This window comes from Schistocerca serialis, chromosome 10, assembly GCF_023864345.2.
Source record: "Schistocerca serialis cubense isolate TAMUIC-IGC-003099 chromosome 10, iqSchSeri2.2, whole genome shotgun sequence".
Lineage (NCBI taxonomy): Eukaryota > Metazoa > Arthropoda > Insecta > Orthoptera > Acrididae > Schistocerca > Schistocerca serialis.
This window is the reverse complement of record NC_064647.1, coordinates 181,126,655-181,154,081: the sequence shown is the minus strand read 5'-3', so window position 1 is coordinate 181,154,081 and position 27,427 is coordinate 181,126,655. Positions and strand designations below refer to the sequence as shown.

At 40.3% G+C, this 27,427-nt stretch overlaps 1 protein-coding gene across 2 annotated transcripts in view; it reads right to left on the bottom strand.

The window, feature by feature from the left end:
• The window catches only part of LOC126425002 (sortilin-related receptor-like), a 219,676-nt gene that overhangs the window by 79,751 nt on the left and 112,498 nt on the right, over window positions 1-27,427 (bottom strand). For both annotated transcript variants that reach the window (XM_050087901.1, XM_050087900.1), the window contains exons 21-24: window positions 24,679-24,903; window positions 17,919-18,067; window positions 12,718-13,018; window positions 3,521-3,735 (exon numbers count right to left, since the gene is read on the bottom strand). In XM_050087901.1, the coding sequence (XP_049943858.1) occupies window positions 3,521-3,735; window positions 12,718-13,018; window positions 17,919-18,067; window positions 24,679-24,903 (890 nt within the window). The remainder of the gene's footprint in view (window positions 1-3,520; window positions 3,736-12,717; window positions 13,019-17,918; window positions 18,068-24,678; window positions 24,904-27,427) is intronic.

Sequence of the window (27,427 nt, the reverse complement as noted above, 5' to 3'; positions counted from 1 at the left end):
CAGCACATACATATACTGTGTATACCACTTTACTGACAATGTGTCATGTTGTGATATCTAATGATATTAAAGTCCCACTCCACTTCACAGAGAGAGAAGAAAAAGAAATTACCTGTCCTCCAAACTTCTGTTATTACCAGTGTCAAAGGGAAAAGTGATCAGTATTATCATTTAATCCTGTACAATGTTATAAGAAAATAATTTTAGTAATTCTGGATCGTAAGCAAATTGTTGTCTTGGTATTATCAATGGCAGATACAGTACTTGCTAAAATGCTAGGAGAGAAAGCAATCTAAACCCAATGAAGATTGTACCATTACCAATTCTCTGCAGTGAAAATATTAATACTTGTGCATAACAAGGTGACATTATAACATACTGTGAAAGTTGCCTAGAGGGTAGAAACTCCTGTATATCCAATTTGGGGGGGAAAAAAAAAATCAATCATAATTTGCCATGTGCTGGCCCTGTTTCTGTAAGGATCTGCAGACTCCTATAGAAATATGGCATACAGTGTTTTTCTCCCAACAACAAAGGGAAAAACTCCTTTGTAATGTTAAGGCCTTCATAAACAACTGAACCTGCTTGCCAAATTTGCTCTTATCTAGGCACAGATTTCTCAAACAAGCCTGTACATATACCAATGAAGTTTGTCAATTTAACCTGTCTTTTGAAGAAGACGCTGTTAATGTATGACATATTCTGACACTAGTGGGAATGGCTACAAATGCAGATTAAGTACTTCTAACATTCATTCTGGCACTTTGTTCAAAGAAGGTGAAGAAGAAGAAGAAGAAGGTGAAGAAGAAGAAGAAGAAGAAGAAGAAGAAGAAGAAGAAGGTGAAGAAGAAGAAGAAGAAGAAGAAGGTGAAGAAGGTGAAGAAGAAGAAGAAGAAGAAGGTGAAGAAGAAGAAGAAGAAGAAGGTGAAGAAGAAGAAGAAGAAGGTGAAGAAGAAGAAGAAGAAGGTGAAGAAGAAGAAGAAGAAGAAGAAGGTGAAGAAGAAGGTGAAGAAGAAGAAGAAGAAGGTGAAGAAGAAGAAGAAGGTGCTGGTCCAGGGAATGGTTCAAAATGAGGAAGAAATAAACACACGAAAACCTGGGAAAAGAAAAATTCACCCTCAGAACCTGATGATTACATCAACTTTCTGTGAATGAACTAGCTTGGAGTTACTTCATGTTCACAATGGAAAAGAAGACACAAGTATGCAAAAAACTTATTCTCTTCGGCGACAGTTCATTTAAGAATGTGAAAAAACAAGCTGAAGAACTTTGATAATGTGTGTGTGTGTGTGTGTGTGTGTGTGTGTGTGTGTGTGTGTGTGTGTGTAACTGCCACTGCTATTTCATTTCTATCCTCGATTGTAATTTCCAAAGTTGTGGAAACTCACAACACAGCAAGATAAATTGTAATAAAACTATTTTTCACCAAACATATGTGGCAAAACAACACACACAATGTCCACCATCTTGTCAAGTTTTCTGATGATCAAAATGTCTGTCAAACACATCAAATGCGCTCTCTGTTTGACAAACACATCTAACAGCAATGTACACCGTCAAATCTTTGGCCAACTTGGCCTTTAAAGACAATCTGAGTCACTGTAAGATTGGTGGGTACCACATTCCTTGTAAATCTGCAATGCCTTTCATGGGGTACACTATTTGAACACTAAGAGAGATGCAAGGAACAGCAGTGACACATCCAACCAAACAACTGTGAAAATCAGCTATCGCCAAGAACTGTCTCGAATATATAAACATGAAATGAAATATGATGAAACCATTATAGTGCCACAAATGCCAAGTTTCATGGAAAATTTAATGAAGGAGCTCGTTGTTTGCAAACCTGACAAAACATGATGAACTTTTCAGTTTAAGCAAGCTATCAACATCTCAACTGCTAACTCGTCCATCAAAGCTGAAAAATGCTGAGCGAATGTGTTTTTAACAGAATAACTGCACTGGGTTTTGGAAAAAAATGCATATTAAAGGCCATAGCAGATGCCAGGAGTCAAACTCACGATCAGCTATGAATAACAGTATGACACCGACAAGACATCACAGTCTGGTTGGAGTCCAGACAGTGAGTACACGTAACAGCTCACAGCAGCTGGACAAGACTACTGGGTCAGTCACCTAAATATCATGTGGGAAATGTAATCTAAACTGGACTTAACACCCAGGAGTACAGCACAGCAAAAAAACCTGGGACATAACTGCTTCAGAAACATTTTATAGTTTGTGTAAACAGACAAAAAACACACACACATTTTTTTCCAACACATGCCGACAATAACAGGGTGCCACAAAGATTGAATCAATCTCACCCCTTGCAGCACACCAAGGAACTCCAAACCTTTTAGAAAGTCATATGACAAGTATATGTGGAAAACATTCCAAGTGCCAGATCTCACGTTTGTCAGGAAACTAAAAAAAAAAAATTAAACAAAAATAACTTTTCGTACATAAATTATTTGTATCTACAAAATTGAGAAGTTTTCTGATACTCCAGAACTATGCTGGCCACCTCATCAACACAAAAAATTAGAAACTAGAAAACAGATACTTCATTACGAATGTTCCATACCAGGAACCTGACATACAAGGAAAGTAAGTGCAATATGGAAGTTTTTGTTCTGAACTACATTAATACAGAGGCATTCCATTTCACTTACTATTACAGAAATACAGCTGAGATATTTTAAATTGTAGAAAACCACCCCTCTTTCCTTTTACAGTTTTTTTTTCTTTTTTTTTTTTTTGTGCAAGAGAATAACAAAAATAAATTTGTGAGAAAAGTCTCTCAATACTGACTTCTCTTTCTCAAACAATTCCATTCTTGAAAGCAGCTGCTGCAAAAGTTTGCCAAAAATTCTGTGCTGTTGAGGTAGAAATGGCAACAGAATCAATAGATCTTCCTGTTTCGGAACTGATAAACCTGTCTAGTCTTTCAGATGAAGTGTGGAATGGTATACATCTTCAATAGCTGTTCCTCTTTTGAACACACTGACATTTTTCCATTCTTCTGTTTCAAAGGAATAATTTTCAGTAGCTATTTGAGATGAATGGTTATGGGACACTCTGACTTAACACACTGAACTAACGACAATGTTTCAGGAGCTTCTGTACAACTGAAAAAGTCAGTTGTACATATTGGACTGCCATTCGGAACTTCCAAGGGAAGCACTGCTCAGCGTAAAAGCCGTGACCCTTCTAGTAATGAATGTTCGGAAAATTTCCCCCATGATTTGGAACCTGAACTAAGTTCAGGGACAATCAACAGAATAATGGGAACATAATAGCACTAAAAACTTTATGAATAGAAGAAATTAAATAAATAAAATAGAAAACTATTAATAAGTAAGTAAATAAATAAATGACATTACTTCGAGCATTTTCTATTGCCACTGTTGAAATAACAGAGGGAAACAGCAATTTCAAAGTGATATGGTTACTGCATAAAAATTAGACAAGCCACATCAAAACATAATGACTACAACAAAAGTAGGAAGAAACTCACCCAGAATGTGTACTTCTTTCCAACCTCGAAGTCAGAGTCAAAGACAAGAGAGGTATTTGGTGCTGGAATCAGCCTATGCAATGGAGGAACAGGTGGCGACATACACACTTCGTATGACATTAAGCGACCGTTGGGTTTCTCTGGCTCATGCCACGTTATTAGCACAGTTTGACCATTCAGTTGCTTGGCTGTGACATTTACTGGTGGCGACGGTACTGCAAAAAATTACAACATAATGAGTTTGTGCTCAACCTGCATCATAAATACAGGGCTATTACAAATGATTGAAGCGATTTCATAAATTCACTGTAGCTCCATTCATTGACATATGGTCACGAGACACTACAGATATACATAGGAAAACTCAAAGTTTTGTTCGGCTGAAGCCGCACTTCAGGTTTCTGCCGCCAGAGCGCTCGAGAGCGCAGTGAGACAAAATGGCGACAGGAGCCGAGAAAGCGTATGTCGTGCTTGAAATGCACTCACATCAGTCAGTCATAACAGTGCAACGACACTTCAGGACGAAGTTCAACAAAGATCCACCAACAACTAACTCCATTCGGCGATGGTATGCGCAGTTTAAAGCTTCTGGATGCCTCTGTAAGGGGAAATCAACGGGTCGGCCTGCAGTGAGCGAAGAAACGGTTGAACGCGTGCGGGCAAGTTACACGCGTAGCCCGCGGAAGTCGACGAATAAAGCAAGCAGGGAGCTAAACGTACCACAGCCGAAGGTTTGGAAAATCTTACAGAAAAGGCTAAAGCAGAAGCCTTTCCGTTTACAATTGCTACAAGCCCTGACACCCGATGACAAAGTCAAATGCTTTGAATTTTCGGCGCGGTTGCAACAGCTCATGGAAGAGGTTGCGTTCAGTGCAAAACTTGTTTTCAGTGATGAAGCAACATTTTTTCTTAATGGTGAAGTGAACAGACACAATGTGCGGATCTGGGCGGTAGAGAATCCTCATGCATTCGTGCAGCAAATTCGCAATTCACCAAAAGTTAACGTGTTTTGTGCAATCTCACGGTTTAAAGTTTACGGCCCCTTTTTCTTCTGCGAAAAAAACGTTACAGGACACGTGTATCTGGACATGCTGGAAAATTGGCTCATGCCACAACTGGAGACTGACAGCGCCGACTTCATCTTTCGACAGGATGGTGCTCCACCGCACTTCCATCATGATGTTCGGCATTTCTTAAACAGGAGATTGGAAAACTTTTTGAGTTTTTGTATGTGTGTGCAAAGCATTGTGAAAATATCTCAAATAATAAAGTTATTGTAGAGCTGTGAAATCGCTTCAATCATTTGTAATAACCCTGTATGTGAAACAAAAACAATACAGGATAAATTCATGTACAACTTGCAAGTTTGGAGCAATTATAATAATGTACAAGACGAAGATTAATAAAACTTGCATACTACAGGGATGGATTCCTAAATGGAATTGGAGGAAAAAATGGCCTATGAACAGCTATCCAGAAATGCATCATCGCCACGGTAGACGGTGCTCACGAATGAAAGCTCGTCTTACCACGTGCAGTGTGTTCCTTGTGTGTTGCAGGCTGTGTGGGTGACACAGATACCGTAAGCAGCAGAATGGTCTAGTATTCGTCAGGGATAAGCTGAGATGGTATTGGTGTACGGCCAAGCGGATGGAATCGGTCAAGAGGTGGGATGGCTGTACCGAAACAAGTACACACACACACACACACACACACACACACACACACACACAGGCAAGAACCACATCACACAATATTTCAGGTCCTTTTTCTGCATTTTTGTGATTGCGTGTCCTTTTGGACAGACAAATGTGCAAGGCGGTGGTGGACTATGCATACACCAGATTTGGAGGAACAGGTTCTACACAATGTTGAGACAAACCCCAGTACAAGCACCCGGCAAGTGGCCCGCCAACATGGTGTAAGCCAAAGTACGCTTATGTGTATCCTGCATGACAACCACTACTATCCCTAGCACCATCAATGAGGAGTGCAGGGATTATCAGTAGTAGATTTCTCTCTTACAGGAAGGATTTTGCCAGTGGTTTTTACACCAGACCATCACAGTTGTGGGATTTCAGTCATCAGTCCTCTTCACTTGACAAACCATTCTGCCGCTTAAAGTATGCTGTGTCAATTACACAGCCTGCAATGCACAACAAACATGTGGCACACGGTCAGAGGAACTGTCATTTGTCAGTGCCATCATCTACCGTGGCAGCGATGCATTTTCAGACAAATGTTCACGGGACCTTTCTTCCTCCGTTTCCACTCAAGAAGCTGACCCCAACGTTTTTCTATTTTATTGATGTTCACCCTGTTGTTTTTGTTGTGGTCTTCAGTCCTGAGACTGGTTTGATGCAGCTCTCCATGCTACTCTATCCTGTGCAAGCTTCTTCATCTTCCAGTACCTACTGCAACCTACATTCTTCTGAATCTGCTTAGTGTATTCATCTCTTGGTCTCCCTCTATGATTTTTACCCTCCACGCTGCCCTCCAATGCTAAATTTGTGATTCCTTGATGCCTCAAAACATGTCCTACCAACCGATCCCTTCTTCTAGTCAAGTTGTGCCATAAACTTCTCTTCTCCCCAATCCTATTCAATACCTCCTCATTAGTTATGTGATCTACCCACCTTATCTTCAGCATTCTTCTGTAGCACCACATTTCGAAAGCTTCTATTCTCTTCTTGTCCATACTAGTTATTGTCCATGTTTCACTTCCATACATGGCTACACTCCATACAAATACTTTCAGAAATGACTTCCTGACACTTAAATCTATACTCGATGTTAACAAATTCCTCTTCTTCAGAAACGATTTCCTTGCCATTGCCAGTCTACATTTTATATCCTCTCTACTTCGACCATCATCAGTTATTTTACTCCCTAAATAGCAAAATTCCTTTACTACTTTAAGTGTCTCATTTCCTAATCTAATTCCCTCAGCATCACCCAATTTAATTTGACTACATTCCATTATCCTTGTTTTGCTTTTGTTGATGTTCATCTTATATCCTCCTTTCAAGACACTGTCCATTCCGTTCAACTGCTCTTCCAAGTCCTTTGCTGCCTCTGACAGAATTACAATGTCCTCGGCGAACCTCAAAGTATTTATTTCTTCTCCATGAATTTTAATACCTACTCCGAATTTTTCTTTTGCTTCCTTTACTGCTTGCTCAATATACAGATTGAATAAGATCGGGGAGAGGCTACAACCCTGTCTCACTCCTTTCCCAACCACTGCTTCCCTTTCATGCCCCTCGACTCTTATAACTGCCATCTGGTTTCTGTACAAATTGTAAATAGCCTTTCGCTCCCTGTATTTTAACCCTGCCACCAATAGAATGTGAAAGAGAGTATTCCAGTCAACATTGTCAAAAGCTTTCTCAAAGTCTACAAATGCTAGAAACGTAGGTTTGCCTTTTCTTAATCTTTCTTCTAAGATAAGTCGTAAGGTTAGTATTGCCTCACGTGTTCCAACATTTCTACAGAATCCAAACTGATCTTCCCCGAGGTCCGCTTCTACCAGTTTTTCCATTCGTCTGTAAAGAATTCGCGTTAGTATTTTGCAGCTGTGACTTATTAAACTGATAGTTCGGTAATTTTCACATCTGTCAACACCTGCTTTCTTTGGGATTGGAATTATTATATTCTTCTTGAAGTCTGAGGGTATTTCGCCTGTCTCGTACATCTTGCTCACCAGATGGTAGAGTTTTGTCAGGACTGGCTCTCCCAAGGCCGTCAGTAGTTCTAATGGAATGTTGTCTACTCCCGGGGCCTTGTTTCGACTCAGGTCTTTCAGTGCTCTGTCAAACACTTCACGCAGTATCTTATCTCCCATTTCATCTTCATCTACATCCTCTTCCGTTTCCATAATATTGTCCTCAAGTACATCGCCCTTGTATAAACCCTCTATATACTTCTTCCACCTTTCTGCCTTCCCTTCTTTGCTTAGAACTGGGTTTCCATCTGAGCTCTTGATATTCGTGCAGTTGGTTCTCTTTTCTCCAAAGGTATCTTTAATTTTCCTGTAGGCAGTATCTATCTTACCCCTAGTGAGACAAGCCTCTACATCCTTACATTTGTCCTCCAGCCATCCCTGCTTAGCCATTTTGCACTTCCTGTCGATCTCATTTTTGAGACGTTTGTATTCCTTTTTGCCTGCTTCATTTACTGCATTTTTATATTTTCTCCTTTCATCAATTAAATTCAATATTTCTTCTGTTACCCAAGGATTTCTATTAGCCCTCGTCTTTTTACCTACTTGATCGTCTGCTGCTTTCACTACTTCATCCCTCAGAGCTACCCATTCTTCTTCTACTGTATTTCTCTCCCCCATTCCTGTCAATTGTTCCCTTATGCTCTCCCTGAAACTGTACAACCTCTGGTTTACTCAGTTTATCCAGGTCCCATCTCCTTAAATTCCCACCTTTTTGCAGTTTCTTCAGTTTCAATCTGCAGTTCATAACCAAGAGATTGTGGTCAGAATCCATATATGCCCCTGGAAATATCCTACAATTTAAAACCTGGTTCCTAAATCTCTGTCTTACCATTATATAATCTATCTGATACCTTTTAGTATCTCCAGGATTCTTCCAGGTATACAACATTCTTTTATGATTCTTGAACCAAGTGTTAGCTATGATTAAGTTATGCTTTGTGCAAAATTCTACAAGGCGGTTCCTCTTTCATTTCTTCCCCCCAATCCATGTTCACCTACTACATTTCCTTTTCTCCCTTTTCCTACTGACAAATTCCAGTCACCCATGACTATTAAATTTTCGTCTCCCTTCACTACCTGAATAATTTCTTTTATCTCGTCATACATTTCATCAATTTCTTCATCATCTGCAGAGCTAGTTGGCATATAAACTTGTACTACTGTAGAAGGCATGGGCTTTGTGTCTATCTTGGCCACAATAATGCGTTCACTATGCTGTTTGTAGTAGCTAACCCGCACTCCTATTTTTTTATTCATTATTTAACCTACTCCTGCATTACCTCTATTTGATTTTGTATTTATAACCCTGTAATCACCTGACCAAAAGTCTTGTTCCTCCTGCCACCGAACTTCACTAATTCCCACTATATCTAACTTTAACCTATCCATTTCCCTTTTTAGATTTTCTAATCTACCTGCCCGATTAAGGGATCTGACATTCCATGCTCCGATCCGTAGAACGCCAGTTTTCTTTCTCCTGATAATGACATCCTCTTGAGTAGTCCCCGCCCGGAGATCCGAATGGGGGACTATTTTACCTCTGGAATATTTTACCCAAGAGGACACCATCATCATTTAATCATACAGTAAAGCTGCATGTCCTTGGGAAAAATTACGGCTGTAGTTTCCCCTTGCTTTCAGCCGTTCGCAGTACCAGCACAGCAAGGCCGTTTTGGTTAATGTTACAAGGCCAGATCAGTCCATCATACAGACTGTTGCCCCTGCAACTACTGAAAAGGCTGCTGCCCCTTTTTAGGGACCACATGTTTGTCTGGCCTCTCAACAGATACCCCTCCGTTGTGGTTGCACCTACGGTACGGTCATCTGTATCGCTGAGGCACGCAAGCCTCCCCACCAACGGCAAGGTCCATGGTTCATGGGGGGATGTTCACCCTATGTAGTGCATTCCTACAGTGTCCCTAGAACGGGAATTTGGAAAGTAACCTTTATTGGAATATAAATAAAATACTGGAAAGAGTACAGTAATTTTATTACACAAATCCTTAAGCTATATCTTTCTATTACTTCTCTATGTTATCATCACTCAGATTTAAACATGCATCACCTCTCTTAATGAAATGACAATTCAGTCTGCCACCCCAGATTGCAGCCATCCCACGATAGGTTATCAGCGTCATAACAATGGAAGCTGAGGATCTTTCTCACGTGCATGAAGACATGGAAATCATTTGAATTCAATTCTATCGTGGAAGGTCTTTGTTCAACTATGCCCCTCCAAGCAGAGACAACAATCCTTTGTGTTTGCCATACTGAATGTGTGTGTAAACACTGTCACGTAAAACATCTATAATCGAGAAGTCTCTCTCTCGTTTTGAATGCCTCATCTACATCTACATATACAAACAAACTTCACAATCCATAATATGGTGTGTGGTGGAGGGTATCTCATAACTACTAATCATTCCCTTTCCTGCTCCACCTGCAAATGGGATAACAGAAAAACAACTCTCTCTATGCTGCTGTGTGAGGCCTAATTTCTTATCTTATCTTTGCAGTCATTAAGTGAAATATACATTGGCAGCAGCAGATCTGTCCTGCACTCAACTGCAAATACCAGTTTCTCAATAATGCTTCAGAACAAGATCATCATCTTTCCTCCGGGGATTCCCATTTACGTTAATGGACCGTCTCTAATACTCCCATGCTGATCAAACCAGTGAGTCAAAAATCCAGTAGCACGCCTATGAATTAGTCCGATGCTGTCCTTTAACCAGACCTAGTAGGGACTCAAACACTCAAGCAGCAGTGTTTGCATTAGTGTTCTATTTGTGATCTCCTTTATAGTGACCAACACTTTCCTAAAATTCTCTCAATAAACCAAAGTTATGGAGAGGAAGGTTTAATACGTGATGGGTGACTGGAGTGGAGGAAACAAAAGAAAGAGGAAGCTACCTGATAGAATTTTGCATGCAACATAATTTAATTATCGCCAACCCTTTCTTTAAGAATTGTGAAAGAAGGTTGTACACTTTGAAGAGACCTGGGGACACTGGAAGGTTTCAGACTGATAAAATGATGGTAAGACAGATTTTCAAATCAGATTTTAAATTTTGAGGCAGAAGAAATGAATTAAAATTTGTGCTGTGGCTGGGACTTTAACCTGGGTCTTCTTGCTTGCTAGGCAGAAATGCTAACCATTACACCACCACAGCACTATGGTGAACATTACTGTACGAACTACCCAAGTCGAGTGCCCTCCCCAACACAAACTTCAGTTTATATCTTCTGCTTATATTCCCTCACATTGTCACTACTGCCAGGCCTCTACAGCATTGGAATAACACCCCAGCATTGGACGTAATGGGAAACTTCAGTTCACATCTTTGCTTATTTTCCCTTGCATTGTCAATATAATTATAAGATATGAATATAATAGAGGGAAACATTCCACGTGGGAAAAATATATCTAAAAACAGATGATGTGACTTGCCGAACGAAAGTGCTGGCAGGTCGATAGACACACAAACAAACACAAACATACACATGAAATTCAAGCTTTCGCAACAAACTGTTGCCTCATCAGGAAAGAGGGAAGGAGAGGGAAAGACGAAAGGATGTGGGTTTTAAGGGAGAGGGTAAGGAGTCATTCCAATCCCGGGAGCGGAAAGACTTACCTTAGGGGGGGAAAAAGGGGTATACATATATATGGATATGTGTGTGTGTGCGCGAGAGTGTATACCCCTTTTTTCCCCCCTAAGGTAAGTCTTTCCGCTCCCGGGATTGGAATGACTCCTTACCCTCTCCCTTAAAACCCACATCCTTTCGTCTTTCCCTCTCCTTCCCTCTTTCCTGATGAGGCAACGGTTTGTTGCGAAAGCTTTAATTTCATGTGTATGTTTGTGTTTGTTTGTGTGTCTATCGACCTGCCAGCACTTTCGTTCGGTAAGTCACATAATCTGTTTTTAGATATAATTATAAGATTTTAAACTTTTAAGACATTTCCAGGATCAGATGAGGACTCTGGCCATAATATATTGGTTGTGACGTGTAAATTAAAACTAAAACAGTTACAGAACAGCAGGAAATTAAGAAGATGGTGGCCTGGATACGTTGAAAGTTGTTGAGAGTTCCAAAGGAGCATTAAGCAATGACTGACAAGCAAGGGAAAGAGATACAGCAGAAGATGAATATTTAGCTTTGGGAGATGAAATAGTGAAGGCAACAGAGGAACCATATAGGTAAAAACAGAGGAACCATATAGGTAAAAACACAATCAAAGGTAAATAGGTAAAAAGACAATCAAAAAGCACCTTATGCATGTGGCCATGTCCATATATTTAGTGCTCACAGATGATTGTAAGTTTTAAAAATCATAATATACAGGAAAACGCACCTTACCACATCTGTTTATGTTAGCTTGACATGTTCCATTCGCTGATGATCTGCCTTAGACAGCATATTGGTGCAACTGAGTGCAAGATGGCTCATCAATGAATGGAACATGTCAAGCTAACATAAACAGATATGCTAAGGTACATTTTACTGTATATTGCAATTTTTAAGACTTAATCATCTGTGAGTGCTACATATATGATCATGGCCATGTGCACAAAATGCTTTTTTACTACAAATGTTTTGTTTCTGGCCAGCCTTTGTATAATGTGCTACATTTTATCCACCGAAATGACAACTTTTCACGATGTTCAATCTTACAAAGGACACTTTTGTAACAAAAAAATTTTGAAGACCAAATGCTGAAAGCAAAGTCCGTAAAAACTGGTTCTCAACAATGATGTATTTATGTGATCTTGGCTATAGAAAGTTTTTTGCCAAGTAAAACAAATCCCTCCTCCATATTTCTCAATATCAGAAGTTTCAATAAAGAAAGCGTTTGTTTCAAGAGTCATTAATAGTGCAGTACTGTGACTTATCTCTGATAATACAAGCACAGAATTAGAGCAGTCATGTTTTAACTTGTAGAACTGCACTCAACAAAAGTCATTCCTCATATAAGAAAAGAATAAAACTGCAAGGGGAAAAATCTTTCAAAAAAGATTTATGTTTCTCACACAACTCCATTCTTGGGACAAACATTAAAAAGTTTCTTGTAGAACTCGCCATGCTGTTGACAAAGAAATGGCAACATCGTCAACAAAACTAGTTTTGCAACTTATTAACTTGACTGATATAATCCACAACCTTCAGCAAACAAGTCAGATAACTTAACCACTAAGCTACGATACAGTTTTGTAATCAGTTCTATTAGCAAGGATCTTGTGTGTCTTAAGAATTTCTGAAATTCTTTTTGTCGATTACTCGAGAATGAGCCCCACAAGTGTGAATGGCTGTAGGGTGTGATACCTAGACCCCTAACCTACAGCACCATATAGGTGGGTCCAAAAAGTCATTCTCACACTTGGGGACCTCCATTTCTAAGAGGGGAACTCAAATGGGATTTGGAGATCAGTTACTTTAGGAACGGAATATAACAAAATGATGTGGATACACTTACTGCCTTCCTGTGTCCTCATAACTACAAAAGCAGCAGGTGGGAACGCCGCTCCTGACTTGAGGCGGGCGTACACAGTCACATTGTACACGCTGTCAGGGGCCAACCCTTCGTAGATCACTGATGATGCATCCGTCCAGCCACGGCTGTAGTTGTGCCACAGGCTGCTGTTGACACGACTCACACTCGGCAGGTACTCGACTGACAGATTCCTCCTGCCGAAAACTCGTGACACGTCAATCGGATCCCACGCGATTCGCAGAACGTTGCCCAATGAAGCAGACCCTCCCGTGATTGATAAAACCTGCAATCAAATAATGATAACTGCGTGAGCAACAAAACAAAATCAAATCATACATCCTGGACCACTTTTAATTCTCTCTCTCTCTCTCTCTCTCTCTCTCTCTCTCTGTGTGTGTGTGTGTGTGTGTGTGTGTGTGTGTGTGTGTGTGTGTGTGGGTGCGTGCGTGCGTGCGTGCGTGCGTGTGTGAATATTGTCGTCATCGTCACCACTATTTCTATCATTAACTGATTTAGCTCACCCAGCACTGAGTTTGGGTATCTCTGCAATTTCTCCTTCCATCAGGACTGGTCTAGGGTGATACTCAAGCAGCTGACTCCAGGGGTCATCCACAGGTCTTTGTCCATCAGACTGATGGTATTCCTCTGTCTCTTCCCTATTCTAGCACCATCTTTGTCTATCGGGCATTATTTCTTCTGGCAACAAGGCTAGCCCACTGCCATTTCATAGTGACTGTTCTCTCCAGGATGTTCTCAATGTTGGTAATTGATCTGATGCTTTTTTTTTTGGTCTTTCCTTGTAAATGCTAACATAGATCTTTCAATGTCTCACTGGGTAGTTATAAGTTTCCATCTTTTATATTCAAAATGTGTCAAGGTCTCACACATTGATCAAAAATTTACTTTTTTTAATAAGTGCCATCTTTGATATGAAGGTAGTTTAATGTCTTCTGGACACTTTCCAGCCTAGTTCGATGTGTTCAATCTTGTATTTGTGTCACATTTTCTAGCTGACCAAGATAGATGTATTTTCTGACAGTGTCCAGAAGTGTGTTTTTGAGTTGTTTCCTGCCATGTTTCATTTATTAGACATAGCTTTTGTTTTGAAAAGGTTCACATTCAGTCCCACTGCCTGACACTCCATCACAACATCTGACATAAGTGTCTGTAGTTCTAATTATTTGCCAAAAATATGTCGTCAACTGCAAATCTTTGGTCAAGCCTCTTCCCTCAACAACGCTAATTGCTTTTTCTTCCCAGTTCAATTTGGACATTGCCATTTCCAGGACAGCAGTGAAACATTTGGGAGGGATGAGATCACCTCATTTCAGTCCTCTGTAAATTGGAAAATAACTAACGCTGCAAAAGTTTCATATACACACTACAGGATTTTAACATGAGCCACCTCCATGCCTTGCTAATATAAGTCTTGCACAACAGCAGGATGGTTAACTGAGACAAGGACACTTTTAAAATTACAAAAGCATTACATGGACACATCTGGTACTCAGTTTCTCCATTTATCACTTCCCGGTGAACAAAAATGTGATCTTGTGCACTGAAGTTGCTGTGGAATCCAGCATGCTCAATGGACTAAGCTGTGTGAGGGACACGGCTTATACAATTTAAGAATAGTCTTGCACAAAACTTTGTACAAAAACAGAATAGGTTTACACGACAATAGCCTTTTGAGCCATGAATACTTCCTTCCTTGGGAGCAGTACTATGTTTTGTTCCACAATGCTAGGATTAATGCACTGTCAACAGACAAAGCAAACTTTTTGACAACAGCTCATAAGTTTCCTCACCAGCAAATATGAATATCAACAGACAACTCGTCATAATCAGGAACAGTGCCATTTTTTAAGGTACCAATAGCGTATTGGACTTCCAGATGAAGTATGTCTAGAACTTTGGGAGCAGACGGGGGATCACATAATGCTGTAATTAGTTCTTTAGTTTTACATAAGGATGACTGTAAAAATTCCTGATGAAAATTAAAATTTCCTTTTTACTGGTAAGCCTACCATCATCTCCATCTATCACAATAATAGAAAAGACAAGAAGAATTGATAGTTCAGAACCCCACTCATGATGGAAATATATTACATCTAATGGCAACAAATTGTCCTGATCTCTTTGAAGATAACCACGCTGAAACTGGTTCAATTTCAATGATTTCAGTGGTATGAGGATTAAACTGGAGCAATTCCCGGGTGTTTTCCTTAGTAAAGGAACATTTGAAACTTGAGTGAAGCATTTCACCTTTTGCTTTGCGACCCTCAATTTCAGCTCTTGTCTCATTCGCTGATGAAAATTAAAATTTCCTTTTTACTGGTAAGCCTACCATCATCTCCATCTATCACAATAATAGAAAAGACAAGAAGAATTGATAGTTCAGAACCCCACTCATGATGGAAATATATTACATCTAATGGCAACAAATTGTCCTGATCTCTTTGAAGAAACCACGCTGAAACTGGTTCAATTTCAATGATTTCATCTGTTTTTCAACACCACTGACACTAATACTTATTCCATTCATCTTTTCAGTGGTATGAGGATTAAACTGGAGCAATTCCCGAGTGTTTTCCTTAGTAAAGGAACATTTGAAACTTGAGTGAAGCATTTCACCTTTTGCTTTGCGACCCTCAATTTCAGCTCTTGTCTCATTCGCTATGGACTGGACACTAACTTCGGTGCCACTAACAGCCTTTACATAGGACCAGGATTTCTTTGGGTTCTATGAAAGATCACTTAATATTCTGCTTCAGTAGACATGTGGTGTATTACTCTCTTGACAGCCAAATGTGTTTCATTCATTTATCTCTATCTTTAGACGTTTCTTTACAACGGCTGTATACCATGGAGGTTCCCTCCCATTACAAACTGTTCTACTGGGTACATATCTATCCACTACATGGTCAACTATTCTTTTAAACTCGAGCCAGAGTTGTTCTACATGCTCCCGACCTGTGCTGAAAGTTTCAAGTTCCTCATTGAGAAATGACATTACTGATTTTTTATCTAGTTTACTGAACATACATGTCTTTCTGCTTGTTTTCATAGTCATTTGTTCTTTGGTAATCACTGCTGCCACAACCATGTCACGGTCACTGGTACCCATTTCGGCATGGACACCCTCAAATCTCCAATATATTTCCATCGTGAGGAGTTCCTAACTATCTATTCTAGCTAGTTTTCAGAGAAGGCATTCAGTAATGTTTCATAGGATGTCCTATCACACACACCATGATCAAAACTGCAATTTTCCCTATTGACTGTTGGATGATTAAAGTCTCCATCAATGACGACAGTATGACCGGGGAACTTATGTACAAATGCACTGAGGTTTTCTCTGAAGTTCTTGGTGATACAAGGATCCAAATACTATTTGCCCACCTCTGATACTGCGTCTTGCCCAAAAAATCTCACATGTACTAGCAGCTTCAATTTCTACCTCAGTGAATTTGAGTTTCTTGTCTACTGCGACAAATACACCACCCCAATTTCCCATGTGCCTATCTTTCCAATTCACACTCAAATTTTCCCCAAAAATCTCACAACTATCAGTTTCCGGTTTCAACCACCTTTCTGTACCTAGTACTATGTCAGCTTCGCTGCTGTTCACGAGCACTTCAAACTCTAGCACTTGTCGCAAATGCTTCGGCAGTTTACCATTAGGATTTTAACTCTCTCACCTGTGGGAGGCATTTCTTTTGATCTTACATTGATAGTTATGCACTTCCTTCAGTGGGGGGCAGGGGGGTAGAGGGATGCTATCTTCTGATGATTATACATTGCACAAATTAAGGGATACTAAGCTTTGGAAAGATTTGTTACCAAACAAAGTACTTTGATAACCAACAAAAAAAAAGTATTTTACTGAGTACAATATTTTTTTAGATAAGACATGATAAACTTAAAGCAGTTACATGAAAAGGGAAAATTTCGTCCATTTTGAAAAAGAGCTCTGGTCCTGATTAAAATTAAGAACAGATATTTTGGCTTGCTTACCGACACTGTAGATTTAAACCAAACAGTAATTTCAGATTTTTTACTCTATTTTTTGCAGGAGGTAGAGACTTGAAAGCACTCTTCTGTTGCCACAGAGAGGGTGACAATATGACGACTGACTGTAGACATTACTTGAGGCAATGTTGCAATTTCGTACCCTAAAGCTGCTAAGTAATTTAAATCATGAAACTGCCTGACAGATTAAAACTGTGTGCCGGACCAAGACTCGAACTCGGGACCTTTGTCTTTCGCAGGCAAGTGCTCTACCAACTGAGCTACCCAAGCATGACTCACGCCCCGTCCTCACAGCTTTACTTCTGCCAGTACCTCGTCTCCTACTTTCCAAACTTTACAGAACCTCTCCTGCGAACCTTTGCAGGAGAGCTTCTGTAAAGTTTGGAAAGTAGGAGGATGGAGGGGGGCAGCGAACTGGAACAAAGTGGACACTCAAGAAGAAAAGAAACAACATCTCAAAGAAGGAAAGAATTGTGGGTCCAAAGGAAACCGAGTTTCAAACAAAGAAGCAGAAACAATGTTGTCTTATCATACCCCCAAAGGGTTATTCAGAATTTAATGATGATAATAATAATAATAATAATAATAATAATAATAATAATAATAATAATAATAATAATAATAATAACCGTACAGTTAAAAGTAAGTGACGCTTGATCAAGGTCCGCGTCACGTCCCATTTTTAACCAGACTTAACGTCTGAGAAAGTAAAGAAATAATAATAATAATAATTTACTACTACTATGTCTTCATGTGGCACATGTGGCTTGAAGTCTGCCATATAACTAACACATTACTAACTTGCGTGCCCCCTAACCTAGCCCAGTAAACCTGTTGAGGGGAGAGAGGCCTACACATATCATTTGTGGTTAATCTCTGAATCATTAAGAGGTGAAGTCCATAAATGTTGTGTGGTTTCTCTGGAATTCGAACATCTGACCTCTCAGTTTCTAGGCATGTACTTTGCCACTAGGTTTTATTACTTAAAAAAATCTTCATGCCATTACTACCTGATGACCTATCCATATGCTCTCCTACATACGTTATTAAACTAGCCTCCCAATAGGACAGAAAAATGACTTGCTCACATCCTACGGTTTGCTCAGTTTGCAAGAACAAACTAACATACAGTAAAAAATCAGATTTCTTACTTGTGGTATCCAAACATTGTTGCCAGTGCAGTTAGCTTCATCACTACCGTCGTAACAATTCTGGGACCCATCACAGCGTTGTGTCAGAGGAACACAGTGTAAAAGATCACATGGAAAGAATCCAGATGCACACATAGGAGGTGCAATGGCTGAAATAGAACAAGAAAAGAATTAGGTGCAATGGCTGAAATAGAACAAGAAAAGAATTATTAATAACTCTTTTCAACATGTCAGAAAGTATTTTTCAGAGCCTTACTATGTTACTGATAACTTCTTTCATAAATTTTTACAAGAAACATTACATCTGATTAGTAGAAATGAAAGACACAAAACCATTTATAAAAATTCTTTACTGACATGACAAATACACTTTGCTCATTTGCAGTAAGTGTAACACATCCAATACTGATCAATGAACAATGAATTAAAATGAAATGAGGAAAACAGCACCTGCTGATGCACAGAAAAACCAGTGTACAGGAGTAAACCATTATAGTTTAAAATTTGACCTTTACTGTGAGCCAACATTCTGATGAAGGTGCCCGTTATCATCCCGCTACAATACTGTACTATGGCATTACTCCCCCTACCCTTAATGAAGGAACATAGACATATCTGTGTGTAGAGAACACTGGAGGACAGCTCGAAATTCGTTGCTGCAACTACCTGTGAGAGTTCTCAATTGGGATAATTTTTGAACACTTCCATTGGTACATTTGAAAGATATTACAGCTTCATCAAGTGAGAAGTTTCATTTAAATATGCATGACCTCACTGATAATATGCAGAATAGTTAGTGTGAGCATAAGTCTGCTGACTCAATTATGAAACAGTGCTGAAGATAGTTTGTGCCATTTGGTTGATTACCTTTGTCACTTGTAAGTGGAATAAGAGAGACTCATTTTCAAGAGCTACAGCAGTGAAGGTTTACCAAATATGCTGTTAAGGATGAGATCAAAGTAAAAAACATGATTCATTCCCACAACACACTGGCACTGTCCCTACAGGCAGCAACTGACATTAGATCAAAAAAGGGACTAAGTTCATCTTATCGACACCTCCTATAGCAAAATAAATTTAGGATGTGTGCTCAAGATAAAACTAATGCTCCCTGGAGTTATTGTGTTCCTTCACAAAAAGCACCCAGTATTCCCAATCAGTACTGAAGACACATCCAACATAAAATTCTGATGCTTACCAAAGCAATATGTCGTGCAAATGCTTTGCATTGGTTGATAAAAAAAACAACTGATTGAAAAGGACAAAGAATTTCCCGTCATTATGAAATAAGTTGTGATGACACTCAAGGACCTGGAATGTAGATTGAATTCATCAAAGGTTTAAGCTGAGGGAAGACAGAAATATAGAATTTGTGCGGATTTATATATGCAGATGTGACGACGTACATGTATAGGCAAACAAATACTCACTATTTCTTTTTTTTAAAAAATTGATTTATTTGAGAGAGAGAGAGAGAGAGAGAGAGAGAGAGAACAAGTCAATAACAGATTTGTCCACCTCTGGATTCAGCTTAGCACTGATTGATAGAATTGTTGAAATGTCCTCAGGAGGGATATCATGCCACATTCTGTCCAACTGACTTGTTAGGACCGTGAGAATCCCGAGCTGATTGGGCAGAGTTCTAGTGCCCTTTCTGGCCAAGATAGAGCTTGGTACACATGAAGACAAGCAGTACAAACTCTCATCACATGTGGACGGGCATTACCTTGCTGAAACGAAAGCCCAGGATACCTCCCCATGAAGGGCAACAAAACAAAGCATAGTATATCACTGACACACAACTGTCATGGAAGTGTGTTACAGATGACACCCAAAGGGGTCCTGCTGCGTAAGGAAATGGCACACTAGACTATCACTCCTGATTGTCAGGCTGAATGACAGGTGACAGACAGGTCAGTACTCCACTGCTGTAAAAGGCATCTCCACGTACATCTTCACTGGTCACCAGGACCTGGAATCTTACTGATGGGAGAGGAATTTCTTCAGTGGTAAGTTATCCTTTGAATCGACCCCTTGTGACCAGTGAAGATGTGAATGAAAATGCCCTGGACAGCAGTGGGATACCAATCTGACTGTCACCCGCCATGTGGTCCGACAATATTGATGATATTTTATGCCTGCTTCGTTGCCCTTCATGGCAAGTGGGCCTACACTTCATCGAGCTAACACCCAGTCACACATGGCGAGAGTTTCTACTGCTTGTCTTTTGTGTTGCCACACCCTCCTTGGCCTGCAAGATCACCAGATCTCTCCCTATCTGAGAATGTGTGGAGCATTATAAGCAAGAGCCCTCCAACCAGCTCAGTATTTTGATTATCTAATGCACCAATCAAACAGGATTTGGTACGATATCCCTCAGGAGCACTTCTAACAACTCTGTCAATCAATTTCGGCGGGGGAGATTGGGGGGCGGGGGAGATTGGGGGCTGGGGATAGGGGGAACAAAAGAGACAGTTATGGGGCCCATACCATACATCCACCCACTATCCAGTCACAGGCATTTCCTACACAATAAAGGACAGTACTATGTGTGAAAGAAGCCAAGTTATACATCAGCTATGCTGCATTTACTGTTCAGCATTCTACGCAAGCATGACAAGTAACCAACTATGCACTTGCATGAATGGCCACTGCCAAACTGTGGCAAACTGCAAACTTTACCATCTGGTTGTAGAGCATACTGTACACCAGAACAGAAATGATGTTACCAGCTGCTTCACTACATGGATAATTTAGATACTCCCTTCCAGCACAAGTTTCTCTGAATTACACAGGTGGGAATTCCCTTTCCAGCACACCCTGCGCTCTTGCAATCCACCTGGCCTAAACCTTTGCTTACCTTTTCTCCTCTTTCTTCTGTACACCACTCCCCCTGTCCCATTCTTGCACTGCCTTCTCCTGCCACTATTCCTCCAAACACTCCCCCCCCCCCTCCCCCCACACACACACTTTTCAATCTCTTTCCCTTCTCTCTCTAAACCTTCGCATTTCTCTCTTTTGTCCCTCTTCCCACATCCCTTTTTGCTCTAACCTATGTACACTTTTCATCTTGTGGATTCACGGAATCATGTGTCCAAAGACTTGCACCTTTCCCACTACCACCTCCCTGTCCCCTTACCTAGCCCCTCCCAACCTTGCATCAGCTCTGGGAACTACCTTCAATAACTGAGTATCAATAATTAGTCTTGGTGTGGGTGCAGAAGTGTGTTTTGGCGTCTGTGAGATTGTGAGTGTGCTCCACACATTAATCTGCTATAGGTTAGCAGTTGCCTTTCCCTTACTCTATGTATTACTCCATTCAAGGATTTTGATTATTGTTATACAAAAGTGAAAAGATTATACACTGTTTGGCAATTGCTAAGGAACAAATTACACTTGCTAAGGAACCACTATTAACTGTTACAGAACAGATGACAGTTGCTACGGAACCAATGATACTAAGAGGACATTTAGAGGCAACAGTTCACGTAGTACGTTGTTTGATGGAGAAGGTCATAAAAACAATTATTTCACCATTCCATGTGGCACAGCAGCCTGTCTGCAAGAAATAATTTGAGTCTTACAGCCATGAACAAGAGGCGGACACCTCGAAGCTGGTAAAACATGTCAGTAATGGATGTGCCCAAAGTGTCGCATCACAATCAAAAAAGGCCACTGAAGGTGGAAATGCTATGTGAAAGCATGGCCGTAGTTGTAGACAGATCATCACGTCACAAGAAGATCGATACATAGCCCCAGTGGTGAAAATGAATGGATATCTCGCTCCTAGGCAGATCACTGCAGACCTTGCAACTACTAAAGGACCACGCGTGTCTGGCAGAACCATCCTGTGGCAATTAAATCACGTCAGTTTATATGTTTGGAAGCCTGTTACATACATCCCACTTCAAGCGAGCCATTGTCGGGAAAGAGTGTTGGTTTAGGAAGCATGCCAGTTGGGGTCACGAGGTGGTCCACAGTGGTTTTCTCTGGCGAATCCCGCTTCACTGTGTCAAGTGATTCTGACCACCAGTTAGTATAGAGAAAGATGGGAACACATTACACAACACAGAATGTTCATGAAAGTCATCGGTACAGCCTAGATGTTGTCGTGTAGGCAGGCATTATGCACAATGGCCAAACACTGCCTGTCTTTGTGCAAAGTACTGTCACAGCACAATGGTATGGCAGGGAGATTATTCTGAATCATATCCATCTGTTTTGGGATGTTGTTGATCCTGCCTTTCTGTTTACAGACAGCTATGCCCACCCACACAGGACCACTGAGGTGTCTGACATAACTGGAAAGTGAAGATATTGAGAGTCGGAAATGGCCTGTGTACTGTCTGGACCAAAACCATATATAGAATTCCTAGTATGCTCTTAGCAGATGTATTCCTCAAAGAACATCCCATCCCTGAAGTGTGCAAGAACTGAAAGCCTTCAGAGAGTATGGGACAATATCTCCGAAGGACTCCTCAACAGTTTGGTGCAAAATGTGCCTTAGTGCCCTAGGAGGGTATATTTCAAACTGAGAGTCAAATATTGATTTTTATGTTGATAGTTTGAACTGTGTCACAGATGACTGTTATTTATGTCTATTTTCCAATGTGGTGCTCCCTATACCATTTTTCCATTATGCACATACCACTCCAATTCTATTACGTATGTACTGTGTTTCATGTTGTCCATCATCGCCTGTGGGTATTCCTGTCGAACAATGTCTCCATTCCTTACCATCCGTCAAGCAGTGTACGTAAAATAAGGGAAAGGCGGCCACTCACCTAAAGCAGACTGATGCATCGTGCACAGAAACACATAAAAGAAAATAGTATTCACACTAGCTTTTGAGCGCTTTTTCTTTTTCCAGTGAAGTAAACATATTCCCACACACTCCCACAACATGTATTTCCATTCAGGAACTTCCATTACTGAACGTATTACAGTGAGCTGAACTGGGTATGTTGCACCTTTTGTTCTATGTTACAGCCTTAAGGAAGCAGTAGATGAGAAGACAACAAGCTAGAGTTGTAGTGTTTCCCCTGTGTTATTCAATCTATACAGTGAGCAAGCTGTGAAGGAAACTGAGGAGGAATTTGGAAATAGAATTAAAGGTCACAGAGAGTAAATAAAAATGTTGCAGTTTGTGGATGGCACTGTAATTCTGTCAGACAGAAAAGAAATTGCAACAACAGTTGAATGGAATGGAAAGAGTCTTGAAAAAAGGTAACAAGATTAAGAACAATACAAGTAAAACAAGCAGTGCTGATAGAATTATATTATGAAGTCAGACACTAGAATCAGTAGAAGAGTTCTGCTACTTGGGCAGCAAAATTAGTGATGATGGCTGAAGTAGAGAGGATATAAAATGCAAATTCAGCAGCACCACAAAAAATCATTCTGAAAAAGCGAAATTTGTTAACACTGCACATAAATTTAAATGGTAGGAAGACAGAAAGGTACTTATCTGGTGTGTAGAACAGTAGGGATGTGAAATAAGAATGATAAAAAGTTCGGACAAGAAGAGAACAGAAGCTTTTAAAATGTGGTGCTACAGAAGAAGCTGAAGATTAACAACTACAGTGTCAAAACACTAGTCAACACACTTGCTAGAGGCAACCAGAACGTTCGGATCAATCTTTGTACACTTTTAATAGTCCATTAGGCCAACATAATATGCAAGTCGTAAGGTGTATAATTTAGGCAATTTTGAGAAAATCTTAGGAGGAGTTTTACATGCTAATGATGTATCGGTTCTCTGCAAATCTCAGCTTGAGCTGGTGGTAGTCACAGGCTTAGTGTTCAAGCTCCGTAATTGGCATATCACTGGATCGAGTCCAGCTCACTTTTCTTTTTACAGCAGTAGCCATCTTATCTCACACATATTACATTTGATAGTTAATATTATGAAAAGCACGTGTATTTGCATGAACTTTTATTGAATTTACAATGTTATTTGGCTGTTTACTAATTTTTATTATTATGTCAAATATTATGACTTATTTCTACTGGCATGTTAAAAAGCTTATCAAGTGCCTTCAAACTTGTTCATATTTGACTGACAACGAACAAAAAATTTTCTCTCATGAAGATGCTATTAAAATACGTTCAATTGTACATTGTCAGTTTTCAGCACCAACATTGACGAGAATGTTGCACTAGTTAGCATCTAAACTGTTGGAAGATAGAGAAATTTCTTAATGTTTTTCCTTAAAAACTCTGAAGATTCCTCGTGCATGCAGGAAAACTGCATTCATTTGATGTAGTAGATGGCATTTTAATTTACGTTTTCCCTGACTGTATGAAAAAAGTATCATCTTGCAACTTGTGATGTCCAAAGCATGTACAATAAATAATTGCATATTACCCTCAAAGTCTGGCATATTGTAACTCATTGTATTACTGAATAAAGTTATTTTCACCTTGATTTATTGATGTTTGATAATGACTTTCCAAGTGTGTCCGTTGTCCTTGAAACTGTGTCTGCAGGTCAAAGCAGCCAGGTGAATAATAATTCTCGGTACCTTGTCCAATTGCAGTTACAAGGGATTTTGGAAATCTTGACAGGCATACATTTACACTTCATGCATTTGGTTGTTTACTTGTTGATAATCATAAATATAAAAATAATTGGAAATTCAATAAAAGTCCAGCAAATACAAATGTCTCTTCATTATATTACCTTTCAAATGACTAGTGTTGAACTTTTTTACACAAGTGCTTGTAGTAACTCGGTGACATTCTCAGTACTGATACTCACGAGGCTTGGGTGAAGTGGCGGCCTGGCAGTTCCACTCGTCCGACCCATCCGGGCACTGCTGGTGGCCGTCGCACACCTGCGCCAGCGGCACACAGTTGCCATCGTACTGGCAGGTGAACTGGTCGGGTCCACAACTCCGCTTCGAGCTGCCGCAATTTGCTTCGTCCTCACCGCCTCTGCAGTCGGGAACTCCGTCACAGACCCAAGCCTGCAAGACACAATCGCCTGCAAAAAAAGGAAGGCGGATTAAAATTCTTTTAACAGGAGCCAATTTAGTGATCATACGATGCAGCCTTAGGTCAGTACTTGGGTCAGTGTCGAATTCTGTTGTGTGTGTTCTAAGGTGTGGTCCAAGGCATATTTCTGAACCTTATGTTTGTCTCCTAATCCTGTAGACACTGTCACAGGTTACGATGACCCAGACAGTGGTTTCAAACTTACATAAGATCAGCAAGCTAAATTGATAGTACGTATCCAAGCAATGGTCAGGTTGTCACATCATCAGACCGCCCCTCGAGATCGCAGAGTCACTCCAATGTGTGTTGCGCAGTTTTATTTAAGACCCAGAACTTGTCTAGTTTCAAACCACCTTTAACAGATAAGAAAGAGGACTAAAGTTAGACAAATTGTGGGCCTCAATGCTAAATAAAGCAAACAGCACCAACTTTTCTTCACTACAGCACTGTAACATACGTCTATGCGACTCCGTGGTTTCAAGTACCAATCTGACGCATGGGTACATAAGGACAGTTTGGGTCACAATGCTTGTTTAAGTCAAATTGCTATCCAAGTCTTCAGACTCTCTGATGCTGTCTGCTCATTGGGAGAGACAAAAATATACGTCGGACCACAGCCTAATGCCCATAAAAAGATTTCACCCCACATGTAGAACTAAGTGTTTTATTTTGGATGTTCAGAACTTCAGATGCTTTTTATACATACACTAGCAACCTGACCTGGCTTCACATGGATGTCTACAGCCGGTCAACTCTTAAGGTGTTGTCATAAATTTGTTTACGGCCCACTGTATAGACTTATGGTTAAAATTCAGAGAACAACTTTTGGTAACTGAATATTATTACTTTCATGTAACTGAGATGATTTACACATGCCACAAAAGTTTTCAGGAAGCACAAATGATAACTGTTCCATATCTGTCTTATAGTAACAAGTAATTGTCCAGTTTGTTACTAATTAATTCCAGTATACACAGGAGTATAGGAGTATAATTAAAAGGAAGATACTTCAAGAATAAGTTTTCACAGTTTTGCTTACCCAATGGATCCTCTAAAAACAAATGAGAACTCTGATCATCTAATGGGCAGGAGTACTGTAGGGAAACAGGCCACACTTGCCATTTATGGGTAGTCTACATCTGTGTTCTGTTTTTGTGCAAAAGCACAACTGATACATGTTCATAGTGATTATGTCTATTCTTTATGATGTTGTGGGAAACTTACCCTAGTCCCACAATATTCTCTTCTCTCACTTCAAGATAAGAAAAGAAAACTAAGACTAACGTAAAGCAGTGCAAACATTCAGTAACAGTTGCCAAGCAATTGCTTGTCGGGGTCAGTAACACTGTAAATGATGGAGTTTACACCTCTGGGGAACAGCATGCAACCCCAGTTCAAAACTCCCACTACCTGAAATTGCCACCTTAAAGTGTCTGCACAATACCAACTTCAGTTCGCATACAAACATACATTGTTTCTTTCATAAAATACAATAATTTTATTGTCATTAGTCCATTAAAGCAATAGACAAACTTTTTATATAGCATAATCAGTAGATTAGTAGATAGAACAGTACAGTGCACCAGTTGTTGCTTGCAATCCCATATTGCAGTCAAAAATCTCTTAATTCGTAAAAGGTAGTATTTATTAGATAAATTCGCATTTTCGTATTTTGACATACAATTCACATTTAATGCTAATGTGAATTTTTCAGGTTCCCAGTTATACACAAGTCTTGCGAGTACAGAACAGTTCTCTTGCCCTACTGTATTGTATTGTATTATATGAAACTGGGGAGGCTTCGTCCCCGCCATAGCCCTCTGTGGTTCACAACCCCACAACAGGCTACAGCAGTCCACTCACCCCACTGCTGCTGCCCCACACCGAACCCAGGGTTATTGTGCGGTTTGGACCCAATGGACACCCCCCCCCCCCACCCCCACCCCCCCTCAGGAACCAATGGACACCCCCACCCCCACCCCCACCCCCACCCCCACCCCTCAGGAAAGTCTCACATCAGCGAGTGTAACCACAATGTTTGCGTGGTAATTATGGTGTACACGTACATAGAGAAAGCAATCGCCGACATAGTGTAACAGAGGCAGAATAAGGGGAACCAACCTACATTCACTGAGGTAGATGGAAAACCACCTTAAAAAGCATCCACAAACTGGCCAGCACACCAGACCTCAACACTAATCCATCAGGTGTCCAGATTTCTTGCCCTAACTTGCACTTCCATTTTCTTATTTTAATTTCTAATACAACTGTGGTGTCACCGCCAGACACCACACTTGCTAGGTGGTAGTTATAAATCGGCCGCGGTCCATTAGTACATGTCGGACCCGCATGTTGCCACTGTGTGATCGCAGACCGAGCGCCACCACCAGGCAGGTCTCGAGATACGGACTAGCACTTGCCCAGTTGTACGGACGACGTAGCTAGCGATGCACACTGACGAAGCCTCGCTCATTTGCAGAGCAGATAGTTAGAATAGCCTTCAGCTAAGTCAA